Below are 13,294 nucleotides of genomic sequence, written 5' to 3'. Positions count from 1 at the left end.
TGAGATTACCCAATTCATTTGTTTTGGAAATTTTTCTATTCCTTGTCTCCTGCACTAGAGATAGGTCACAATACTTTCCAAGTTGACTTCAAGAGCACATTAGTCAATCTGAAATGTTACAAAGGCATAGATGAGAACAATTAGATCTCTGTTGTCTAACAACAGGTGCAAGCACTCCTGGTCATAGCCATTGGGACTAACTGGATCCAGTAGAACCTCTGGACAACAAATCTCTTCCTAAGAGTCCATGCCAATCCCATCAACCACATATAAAGATGACCTCTCTCCATCAATAATAGCTGCATCTTGTTGGGATTCGGTTTCAACTGGTTCAGCCTCTACCACTTAATACAGTGATACCTCGGGTTAAGAACTTAATTCGTTCTGGAGGTCCATTATTAACCTGAAACTGTTCTTAACCTGAAGCACCACTTTAGCTAATGGGGACTCCCACTGCCGCTGCACGATTTCTGTTCTCATCCTGAAGCAAAGTTCTTAACCTGAGGTAGTATTTCTGGGTTAGCAGAGTCTGTAACCTGAAGTGTCTGTAACCTGAAGGGTCTGTAATCTGAGGTACCACTGTACAGTCTTTCAGACACTGACTTAACACTAAGGCATCAGTTCCTAGCTACTTACTGAAATAAATATATAACTGGATGTCATCAGCATAGTGATATTCCCCAATTCCAAAAGTCTAGACTTAAGAACATTCAGTTACAATTCAAGCAGATTTTAGTCATCAGGTTGGCATCTGTCAGTCATAATGGAATTGAAAAGGTGTGCATGCATAATGAATATTAGAGACCCAGGTGTATTTCCAATCAAACGGCACTTGTGCAAAGCTTTAAGTTTTAAAGAGAGTTAAGTAGGCAATATTGTTCTGAATGACCCAGTTACTGCCAAGTCTGCTTGGGAATTATACTTAATTAATTATACGTTCAGGTGAACGAGTAAAACAAAGTAAGAATAAAAAGCGTAAGGTGAAAGTAACTGCAATCCTTGTAGTCTTGCTGTGATGCAAAGAGGAAGTGTCCATGTATTGCACATGAAGAATTCTACACTCCTTTAAAACACCTATGATCAAAAATCAAAGTGAAAAGCAAGTAGAACTTACTGTGTTGGGTGGTGATACTAAAATTATTTTAAAATTATTTGTGCTAAACACACAGACATTTCATTGTCTACGTACTGCCTCTATTTCAATGTTGTAGTGTTTTACTGACATTATGGGCTCTATTCAACTACGCCCTTGTCAGAGAAGACCCACTGAAATTAATAAAGCTAAGTTAGTCTTGTCTATTCACTTCAATGAGTTTATCCTTAGACTAGCGTCAATTACTGTCCTATGAATTTAATCTATAATTTTAATGTTGCAGCCTGTACAGTATATTGTGATTGCAACAGAAGGGTGATATGGAATTACTGAAAAGGAATAAAGGTTACAAGGAAAAACAATACAGAGAAACTCACTAAATGAGTGCATTAGTTTGCCTTAAAAAACCCCCACACACATCTGTTTCCCTGGCGGGGAAGCCAAAAGAAAGCGAACACCCTCATTAGCACCTTCAAGAATACCTGTACAAAATTATTCACAATACTGGGTAAATAAGGGTGGCAAGCACACCTCTTGAATGTGAAGGCTTCCTTGCCTGCTATGCTGGGTTGTTGGGCATGCCTTTCCTAATTGCCATTATATAATAAAGCAGTGTTACATAACCTTGTAATTTGGATGCAAGAACAGAGGAACTCTGCCAGCCAGCACTATTGTGCTCAAATCGTAAAAGCAGATGCTTTTTCAACTAGAAGAGTTTGGAAAAATCATTTTCTGCAGTACAGACTGCTTGGGACCACATTTTCAAAACGGAAGCGTATAGCTAAATTATGGATTTTTGCTGTCACAAATATAGTTGTGGCTGCCCACCTTTAAAAGGGGCTTAGGCAAATTTGTGGTGTCAATGGCTATTAGCCACAATGGGCACATTCTACTTCTCCTGTTGCTTCTGAATACCAGTTGCAAGAAATCACAGGTGGGGGAAGTGTTATTGTGCTCATGTTCTTCACATAGGCATTTGGTGGTCTGTGAAAACAGGATCCTGGATTAGATGGGGCCTTTGGTCTGATCCAGAATGTCCTTTTGATGCTCTTCTGTTCTTGAGAATAAAGTGGACCTTCAAGCAAGCTTGTCTCCAGCAAGTTTCAATAGATATTCGACTGGGCCACGAGGAACAGAACCATGGAAGGGATGTAGTAGACCACCCGGTTTAACCCACTGCTTAGGAAACAGTGTCTTATTAGTTTATCCCTTGTCATTCACCTGCTTTACATGGGTGGTCTCTGGTCCTGCAACTTGCTTTGTTAACAGACAGAGCTGATAAACACTTAAGTGTTCCTCTGGTGACTGCAAATTTGGCACATATTATATTTTTTAATCTCAGAATATTTGAGGGATGGTTATAGTCTAACACGTGAGAAGCCAATATGCAGTGCTGGTGACACAAGCAAAACAGGCAGGGAGGGGGTTGTGCCATTCTTACAGGAGTAGGATGACCTATGTGTGTGTCTGCCTACAACAAAAAGTCAGGCCTGCACCTCATATGTTTTTGCTTGCTTCCAAGCTCAGTAGGTGAGAGCCAAAACCACGGCAAGGTACAGGGGGATGAATATGCACTCTAGCACATTGGTCTTCAGCTGGTGTGTCAGGACCCACTAGAAAGTTATAGCCCAGTCTAAGCTGGCATGCAACAGCAGCACTACCACCATGCAAATATATGGCTTTTAAAAAGATAAAGGTAAAGGGACCCCTGACCTTTAAGTCCAGTCGCGAACAACCCTGAGGTTGCGGTGCTTATCTCGCTTTACTGGCCGAGGGAGCCGGCGTTTGTCTGCAGACAGCTTCCAGGTCATGTGGCCAGCATGACTAAGCCACTTCTGGCGAACCAGAGCAGTGCACAGAAATGCTGCTTACCTTCCTGCCAGAGTGGTACCCATTTATTTACCTACACTTTGACATGCTTTCGAACTGCTAAGTTGGCAGGAGCAGGGACCGAACAACGGGTGCTCACCCTGTCGTGCGGATTCGAACTGCTGACTTTGTGATCGGCAAGCCCTAGGCTCTGTGGTTTAGGCCACACTGCCACCCGTGTCCCGGCCTTTAAAGATACAGGCATTCAAATTCATGTTTGGGTTAAAGGTCTAAAAGGGTTTAAGACTACTGATTTAGAACATTGAGGTTTCACTGCCACACAATGAGCCATCAAGTCCTGTCAGAAGAAAGTGCTCATTGGTGGGTGGGGGGTGACCCCCTTACATCTTTTGTTTAAGTGACATACTGTATTTTCTGGCATATAAGACTACTTTTTAACCCAGGAAAATCTTCTCAAAAGTCAGGGGTCCTCTTATACGCCGGCTACAGCAGCAGCTCCTGCAGCAACTCCCCACCAAAGGACAAAACGACAGCAAATTAAATCAGAGGACACCAAGCTCTCTAGATGAAGCAGAAATACACTTGAAAATTGGCCCCAGAAGCCCCCCCAATCACCAGCAACAGAACGACCCTAACCGCTCCCGGTAGTAGACCACTAGCAAATTCCATGACAGCGGCTCAACAAAAGCAGTAAAAAATCACCCCAAAATGCTTCAGCAGGTCTGACAAAAGCAATAACCGAATGAAGTTCAGCGACGTCCTAGCGACTGAGGAAGCAAGCCAAAGAAGAAGCCCTCTGGCTTGCTCCTCTGTTTAAACGGACCCGGCCATGCCCCCCCGGCCACTGGGAAGTGGAGCGGATTTCCGAGCCGGACTGGAGACTGGTTTTTAAATTTTTTATTTGGTGTGCATTGGAAGAGGTGTAGTCTTATACGGCGAGTATATCCCAAACTCTATATTAACTGGAAAAGTTGGGGGTCATCTTATACACCCAGTCGTCTTATACGCCGGAAAATACGGTACTTCTCACAAGGAGAATACACGCACTACTCCTACAACATTATATTATATGGCCTCATTCATACACAGTGGAAAATCTGGAAGATGCACAAAAGCCATCATTACTGATTCTCTGACCAGCTAGAACTTAAAGCAATGCAAGCTTTGTTCCAAGAAACTACATAGATGTCTGCTAGAAGTTAAGAAAGTCGCTTGTTGGTCTGCAGAAGAATCTTTTTGCCTAAAGCAAAGTTCTCTCAAGTTTGGATTACTTGGAATGGAACAGAAAAGCTGCAATGTGCCTCAGAGCTCTTGTTTTACTGAAGGGCACTTCAAAAGAAATATGTGGCTTTGAAAACTTCAGATAGGTGCTGTACCCTTCAAATCGCCCAGGAAATCCAAAATAATACCTTTTTAAATGGCCAGTTAGACAACTAATTCTTGAGAGATTAAACCTAAGAACTTGACTTCTCAAAAGTGCTGCTCTTTGGTCCTCAGTTATGGATTCACCAAACTTCCTTCAAACAATGCACTGCCAGATTTTTCCATCAAAAGTTCTAACTCTATGCTTACATTCTGCACTATGGAAGACTATTCCAGTCTTGATTTCAAATGAGAAGCAAACAAAGTCAAAATCTTGGGTAACAGTAACAAAGTCAAACAAAGTCGAAATCTTGGTTGTAGCAGTTAGGTAGAAGAAGAAGAGTTTGGATTTGATATCCCGCTTTATCACTACCCGAAGGAGTCTCAAAGCGGCTAACATTCTCCTTTCCCTTCCTCCCCCACAACAAACACTCTGTGAGATGAGTGGGGCTGAGAGACTTCAAAGAAGTGTGACTAGCCCAAGGTCACCCAGCAGCTCCATGTGGAGGAGAGGAGACGCCAACCCGGTTCACCGGATTACGAGTCACCGCTCTTAACCACTACACCACACTGGCATGTCAGATTAAGATCTGGGAGACCAGCGTTCGAATCCACACACTGCCAAATTTGCTGGGTGATCGTGGATAAAGTGGAGGAAGGGAGGGAGAATCATATCTATCACCTGGAACTCCTTAGGTGTGATGCAAATGTAATAATAACAAAAAATACACTGGCCACATTTTTAACCATAAAAAGCCCAATCACTCACTTCTGTATGAACGAAGGTGCCGGGTGTATTTTGCACCTGAGTATGCAACCAAGTGAAGATGCCCAGGCGCCAGGACAGCGTCTGACGTCTCCACCAGATGGAGGCGCATCTTGGCTCTTTTTACACACTAGCAACACATCCTGTAGAATTCCACCCATTATATTTTATCTGCACAATCAGAACGAATTTCAGGAACCAAAAACTTGTATTGGAAAATGCGACTTTCAAGCTGTCTGGCCCCCAAATGACAACTAGGCATTCCGTTTTGAAGACTGCAAACCTGGTTTAAGGAGCCTTTTTGGCGCTTAGCTTATATATCTGAGTTTCTAACACTGGACTGGGGATGGGAGTCACATGCCTGTGATGTGCAGGGTCAGAGGCAAAATGAAATGTCAATTTTACTTTTGTAGAGTAGGTTTGCTTCTACATCCACACCCACCTCTCTATCTCTACCCAGGCAAGCTAGGAGCATTATCAGAATTCAAAGAAGAAGAAGTAGAGTTTGGATTTGATATCCTGCTTTATCACTACCCTAAGGAGTCTCAAAGCAGCTAACAATCTCCTTTCCCTTCCTCCCCCACAACAAACACTCTGTGAGGTGAGTGAGACTGAGAGACTTCAAAGAAGTGTGACTGGCCCAAGATCACCCAGCAGCTGCATGTGGAGGAACGGAGACGCGAACCCGGTTCACCAGATTACGAGTCTACTGCTCTTAACCACTACACCACACTGGCTCTCCACTCCACTCAGGCAAAGCCGCCCAAGGAGGCTGTAAAGCATGGGTGGCAAGAGGTATGGCACAGAAGGGTGTGTGAGCTAGCGAGAGTCTAGCCGAAGATACCTGGGGAACCACATCTGGCCCCTGCCTGAGGTTCCCCATAGCAGCACGAAGATTGTTGCCACACTGATGGTTCATGTAGCTCAGTAGTACTACATTCTCTCTGGCAGCGGCTCTTCAAGATCTCAGGCTGAGGTCTGGGATCTTGTTGCCCGGGATCCTTTCTAACTAGAGACTGCTGAACTTGTCCTGGAATCTTATGAACGCAGGGCATGTGCTACAGCCTTTCACATGAATACTATGGGTTTACCACCTGGGCCTAAATAAAACTTTTACTATGCTCTTGGGGAGAAACAGGCAGGAAACACCATTTTTAGGCTGTAACCCTGTGTACCCTTATCTCAGAGTAAGCCCCACTGAAGACAGTAGGACTGACTCCCGAGTAAACATGTGCAGGATTGGAATGTCAGTTACTTTTCTATAGAAGATCTGCTCTGCTTTCATAGACAATGCCAAATAAAAACCAATAACCTGGAAAATATAAAAAAGACACCAGTAGACAAAAAGGCACTTTTATGCTTTTTAGTTATAAAAAGCTCCTCTTGTAAAATTCAGTCAAATCCCATGAATGTCATGGAACAAAATGACTATAATCCGTCACGTTTCCACAATCCCCTCCGGGCTGATTCAACTAGTTATTTATGAACCTGAGATGCCAATGGTCACTTTGATGACTAAACCATAAATTAGCATGTAAAGAGAATATAAATTTGATTTCACAGAAGCAACAAATTGCAAGGCAGCGAGGATATTATTTAATTTCTATCGACATGTCACGGGGAAAAAAAAGTCAGCAAAAGGAGATGTGCTACATCTTAATAAACCTGCAAACTGCATAATACATCTAATATTTGATTTGCTCCACTGCCTTGGTTATAAAACTCTGCACATAATACGGGTCTTAGGTTTAAGATTTCAAAAAGCCCTAGTTCATGACAACACTTGTTCATTATTTGAATTATTTCTTTATAACACACATAAAAAATAAACATTACACTTGAAAAATAATGAGAATACTCTTATAATTGTTCCTCTGGAATATATAATTGCATGTAGAAAATAGAACAGTATCAATATAGGTTTAGACATGGTGAAAAAATCTATATTTATCCTTATTAACAAGTGTGCTTAGAGACAGTGAGAGCATTTTGCTTGCTTTTTAGAAAATAAGTAAATGATGGTTATATAAAAACAGTTGTATAAGGTGATTTTTTTATACCATCTAGACACTACTTCAAACATTTCTGACTCCATAAACCACTGTCACATTCAGGAATCCTAGAACTGCAGAGCTGGAGGGGACCCTGAGGATCATCTAGTCCAGGCTTCCTCAACCTCGGCCCTCCAGATGTTTTGGGACTACAACTCCCATCATCCCTAGCTAGCAGGACCAGTGGTCAGGGATGATGGGAATTGTAACCTCAAAACATCTGGAGGGCCGAGGTTGAGGAAGCCTGATAATGCAGGAATATGCAGCTCTCCCATATGGGGATCAAACCTGTAACCCTGGTGTTATCAGGGTAGGCTGCAATACTAGATACACTTACTACAGAGAACACAGTCCCGTTGAAAACAGCGGGACTTGCATGTATGTGTATTACATTTCCCCTGATATGAAATCTAGCACAGCCAGACTGTGGTGGGGAAATGTGGTTTCCTTGCAACAGAAGTGCAAACATGATGAAAGATCTAAGGAAGATGCACAACAAATGAGCAATGTGTGCATCATTCATGTTAAAAACATACTGTGTACACAGCCTCTTGCTAAAAGCGAGCTGTTAGATACACATACTCTGTATGTGTATCTAAACACATTAAGGCTTCAGTCTATACATACTGATTTGGAAAATCCTGAATTAGCTGAGGCTGTACAATTCCATCTTTTGACTGACGTCCAATTGGCTGTGGCCTTTCAGATGTTTCTGAACTTCAACTCCCGCCATTCCCAGCCAGCATGGCTAATCATCAAGGAATATGGGAGTTGCCGTCTTTCAACATGTGAAGGACTAGAAGTTAGCCACCCCTCTACTAAAGGAAAATAAAGATGCAGCTGGTGGAATACGTGAAATTATTACAGAAGCAATGATGCTTTCTCCAGTGACCAGTGGGAAAACTGCTGAGTGGGAGACTGCAGGTCATGTGGAGGAACCCAGGTTACCTCTAGTTAAAGAATCCAAGGTAGCAGGGCTGGGAGAAGCCTCCATACATCACCTTGGAAAGTCACTGTCAACTTTTTTAATAAGTCCATTTGCATACCAGCTTTCCTCTAAGGAGTTCAAGGTGGCCTACGTGGTTAACCCCCCCCCCCCCATTTCATCATCACAAACATAAGATTGCAAAAAAAAAAAGGGGGGGGGGAGGCCTGTAGGATCAGGCCCAAAGCCCAACTAGCATCCTGTTCTCAAAGTGGCCAACCGCATGCCCAAGCAGAACCTCCCAGAAGATGGTACCCATTGGCATGCTGCCTTTGACGCTGGAAGCAGAAATACCCTGTGGTGTAGCTTAGGCTGAGATATGGTGACTGGCTCATAGGGCAGGTCACTCAGTGAGATGCATGACAGAGTGTGAAGATTTGAATCCAGGTCTCTCGGGTCCAAGTGAGACACCCTAAAGACTACACCACACTGCTTCTCAACTGGAGTAGACATTACTGGGCTTGGCTCTTGGTTTGATTTGGTATAAAGCACCTTCAGATAATCATTTCTTCAAAGGCATCAACAAAAGAAAAAACACTGCCTTGCATATATACACACCAAGGAAGTCTAAAACAGGATATATTGCTCACGACAGCGAGACAGTTGGCACATTATAACACCAATCCAATTAGTGCCAATTAGTTTCTGGTCCCAATTCAAAGTGCTGGTTTTAACATATAACACCCTAAATGGCTCAGGATTGCAATACCTGGACCACCTTGCCCCATATGAGCCAACCCAGACCATGCAACCATCATCTGAAGCTCCTTCGTGTGCCCTCTCCACAAGAGGTCTGGAGGGTGGCAACACAACAGTGGGCCTTTTTTGTGGTGGCTCCCCATTTGTGGAATGATGCTCTCCCCAGGAAGACTCATTGTATATATTTAGGCCCCATGCAGAAACTTTCCTCTATAACCAGGCCTTTAACTATCTGTGGCCTCTTCAAAGTGCATGGGATGTTTTTAATGTATTTCCCCCTTCTTTTGGTTTTAATTTATCTATGCGAGTTTTTTGCTTTATTTTGTTGGTTGGTTGTAAGCTGCTTTGGGTTGCCTTGGGCAAGATAAAGCAACTAACAAAATAAATAAAACTAACTATAATAATTTTCACCATCTGTTAATACATTCAGCAGAGCCGTGTAACAGATCGAAGTTACACATTTGGAAGGAGACAGAAACATTTTTGCAATTTAATTAAACTGGTAAGGAAAACATGCTTACCTGTCGGTGTATCATTTCCAGACTAGCTTTTGCTTTGTTCATTAGTGTTTCTATTTCTTCTGAATCCTTTATGTTTTTGTTTTCTCTGAAAGCATCCCTTATTCTTCTGATGGCATATGTCCTAAGCAAATGTTAGAGATGAAAAATGAGTGTCCACATGATTGCCAAAATTGTGAAAGAAAAGCTGTAAAACAACTATTATAATGCAGAGGACCAAGAGTTCGAGGAATATAGAAATAGGCTGAGTACTAACAATCGTGCATTTATACAGCGCTTCGGAGGGACGTGGGTGGCGCTATGGTCTAAACCACTGAGCCTCTTAGGCTTGCTGATTGGAAGGTCATCGGTTCGAATCCCTGAGACGGGGTGAGCTCCCATTGCTCTGTCCCAGCTCCTGCCAACCTAGCAGTTCGAAAGCATGCCAGTGCAAATAAATAGGTACCGCTGCAGCAGGAAGGTAAACGGTGTTTCCATGTGCTCTGGCACTTTTCACGGTCCTCCATGCACCAGAAGTGGTTTAGTCATGCTGGCCACATGACCCAGAAAAACTGTCTGCGGACAAATGCCAGCTCCCTTGGACTGAAAACGAGATGAGCACCGCAACCCCACAGTTGCCTTTGACTGGACTTAACCATCCAAGGGTCCTTTATCTTTACCCTTTACTGTGCTTCATATTTATAGACGTATCTATACAACACTTCAGAATGTTCAGAGCACATTGACCAGGTCTGAATGCAATGCTAATCCAAACCATGGTTCAGCACAACACTTTGGTTCTCAGAGAAGACATCACAGCCACTTTGTTCCTCTGGTTCTGCTTCTGTTGTGAGCAAAGCCACAGCTTAGTTTAGCATGTTGTCTGAAGCTAGGCTCATGGTTGTCTTACCCCAGACAAAGCATGAGCTGTAACCAAGGCTTGCTACTTAACTTGGGATTTTAAAAGGAATGATAAAATCAAACTTATTACATGGATTGTAACTTTATCATTCCCTTATAAAATCCTTTATTATCCAAGAAAAGAAAAGAAAAGAAAAGAAGATGCACAAAACAAATCTGCAATGCTCAAGATGCTTGTCTGAGCACATAGTAGATTGCAGTCAAAGTTCATTTTTTATATCGTAAACTGCCCCATGATCCTCAGGTGAAGCATAGTAAAACAAACAACAACAACAACACGTATAAGGGATTTTGAGGCCAAGTCCCAGCCCTATGCGCTAGAAGTAAAAGATTTATAAGATAAGATTGAGACCACATCCTGTCCTGGGTCATCATCCTGTCCACCATGGACAGCGTCTGCCCATTGGGGCCACACTCTGAAGCACAAGTCATAAGCACTGAGCCAAGAGTTCTATTCAAGTTCTGGGTAGGAGGTGCAGCCCACTGCCTTTGTGAACGCATATGGCGGAGTAAGGGAGCAGGCCTCCATGGAGCATTTGGAAATCTTTGGGGTTCAGATGATGCACTCACAATGAACTGGATGGTGTCCCTGGTGATTAAGTGCAGCTTCAATGAACTGTTTTCTAATCTCAGTCCTAGTGGCATTTTATCTCTGCTAGAAGCCCTCACGCACATCTCTCGACTCTAGCCTCTTAGTCTTTGTTTTCGATTTGCACTTCAGCTGTTTTAACTTCCATTTTGGAATCTACTTTGTCTGCCGCCTGCTGCACCCAGGCACAAAAACCAATGGAGAAAAACAAAAAGCAATTCAAAACCTGAAGGGAGCACAATATCCGCCACAAGAGAGTAGTTAAGTGTTTTCATTAAGTTTCACAAACTCCAGCATAGAAGAGGCCCCAAGATTACTCTGTAGTTACAATGGCAGTGACAACGTTATTCAAACCTCTGATTGAAAGAACAAGTTCCAGGAAGGCAAGTTGCGGCAGTACATCAAATACTTCTGATTTCCAGATCAAACCTAAGGGAATGAATAAGCTGGTAAAATGCTTCTCTAAAAATAATGTGCCAGAAGGTTCATTGCAAGGAATATCACACTGGCTCCTACAAACAAAAATTTAAAAGCATGTTGAAATACCAAGCCATTCAATAACAATGCCAATTCCATTACAGCTGTGAAGATGCCTTGCATTTAACCAACACATTGGTCTATATAGCTCAGTGTATTGTCTTACACTGGCTGGGAGCAGCTTTGCAAGATTTCAAGCAGGAGTCCTTCCCAGCCATACTCAGAGATGCTGAGGATTGATCCTGGGACCTTCTGCATGCAAGGTAAAGGTAAAGGGACCCCTGACCATTAGGTCCAGTCGTGACCGACTCTGGGGTTGCGATGCTCATCTCGCTTTACTGGCCGAGGGAGCCGGCATACAGCTTCTGGGTCATGTGGCCAGCATGACTAAGCCGCTTGTGGAGAACCAGAGCAGCACATGGAAATGCCATTTACCTCCCCACTGGAGTGGTACCTATTTATCTACTTGCACTTCATGCTTTCAAACTGCTATGTTGACAGGAGAAGGGACCGAACAACAGGAACTCACCCCGTTGCGGGGATTCGAACCACCGACCTACTGATCAGCAAGCCCTAGGCTTTGTGGTTTAGCAGATGCTTAACTACAGAGCCATGGCTACCCCCCACTAAAAATAATGGGAGCTACCAAGGAACATGGTGTTCATTTATTTCCATGTCGCAGACCTTCCCTTATCATGTAAGCAGGCCTAAAGGTACTCTTCATGCATCTCCAGGTAGATTTTCATGGGGCTGTGCTGCTAAAAGCTAACACAGTGTGTTGGCGGACCTTGCACTCGAAATAGATGCCATTATGCAGAAAGTTCCGCTGCATTAAAGAAACCTTGGGAAGAACCCCCCCCCCCCACCATGTTCATTGTTGTTCTGGGTTTATGCTCTTTACACCAGCTGTGTAAACCTCATACGTTTAAAGCACATTTCTACCAAAACGAATCTCAGGAACTGTAGCTCTGAGGGGTAAACTATAGTTCCCAGGATTCTTGGGGTATATACGGTATTTAAAATATATGATGTGTATGCAACTAGTGTCTCCTGCCTGAAGAAGAGAAATCCAGAAGATCAACAAACAGTGGGGCTTTCTGTCCCAAGATTTATTTAATGTATCCACTGAGTTTGGTTGGCAGAAGACAGGAGGCTCAGGCTACAATCCTGTATCCACTTACCTGGGAGTAAACCCTACTGAACTCCATTGGACTTCCTTCTGAGCAGACATGGTTAGGATTGTGCTGTTACTTTTGAGTAGTCTACTCTAGCTTTGTCAAAGTACTAGTGAATAAAAATGGCATATCCTCCTCCTGCTTTAGTTGTGACTGCCCAACATTGCATGAGGCTGGACTAAATTGGGGTCCTCTACAATTCTGGGTGATGTTACATTTAACCCATCATATGAGGGTTCAAAAATGGGTTACCGAACAAGACCATTTTGATGTATGGGTACTATAAATATGTTTTATAAATAGTTACTTGCACACTGCAGAGGCTCCCATTGACACATGTTTCTGCAGTATGTGCTGAGGATACCATATCAATATGCAGCTCTTATTCTAAAAATCTCCTTTTGATTTGCAAAAGTGAACTGAACCCTCTCTTTATTATATTCCAACTGCAACAATGTGCTCCATAAAGCCATTGTTCTTTGTTTCTTTGTGGTCTGTCTTGTTTGCATGTTGTTTTTGAAAATTCAAACATATCTTTAAAGAATCAATGCTCTCTTGCAATGTATGAACAGCTCAGGCCCAAAGGTTGTAACGGTATGCATCCTTCCTTGACAATTTCTCATAGACCTGTATACAGTATACATGAGATAAGAGCATAAAAATGTGATGGAAAAATCCATTGCAACCAGGGTCAAGCTGTCCTGAGAGTGGGGGTGAATGCCACACCTTAAAGTTTAAACTGTTCCTTTCTAATACAGATGAAGGTGAGACATGGATTACCAGGCAACTAATTATGTGATTTTCCATGCTTGAGGAGCTCCTACTCATTGATTTTTTTTATCCTGCCTT

The 13,294-nt window shown here is 42.9% G+C and overlaps 1 protein-coding gene across 1 annotated transcript in view; it reads right to left on the bottom strand.

Moving 5' to 3' along the window:
• LYRM4 (LYR motif containing 4) overlaps positions 1-13,294 on the bottom strand; it is a 57,862-nt gene that overhangs the window by 42,936 nt on the left and 1,632 nt on the right. The window contains exon 2 of the mRNA XM_083449727.1: positions 9,308-9,428. Within this exon, the coding sequence (XP_083305853.1) occupies positions 9,308-9,428 (121 nt within the window). The remainder of the gene's footprint in view (positions 1-9,307; positions 9,429-13,294) is intronic.

Source organism: Podarcis tiliguerta (assembly GCF_965153285.1).
Source record: "Podarcis tiliguerta genome assembly, chromosome: 7".
Classification (NCBI taxonomy): domain Eukaryota; kingdom Metazoa; phylum Chordata; class Lepidosauria; order Squamata; family Lacertidae; genus Podarcis; species Podarcis tiliguerta.
This window is presented reverse-complemented; position numbering and strand designations above follow the sequence as displayed.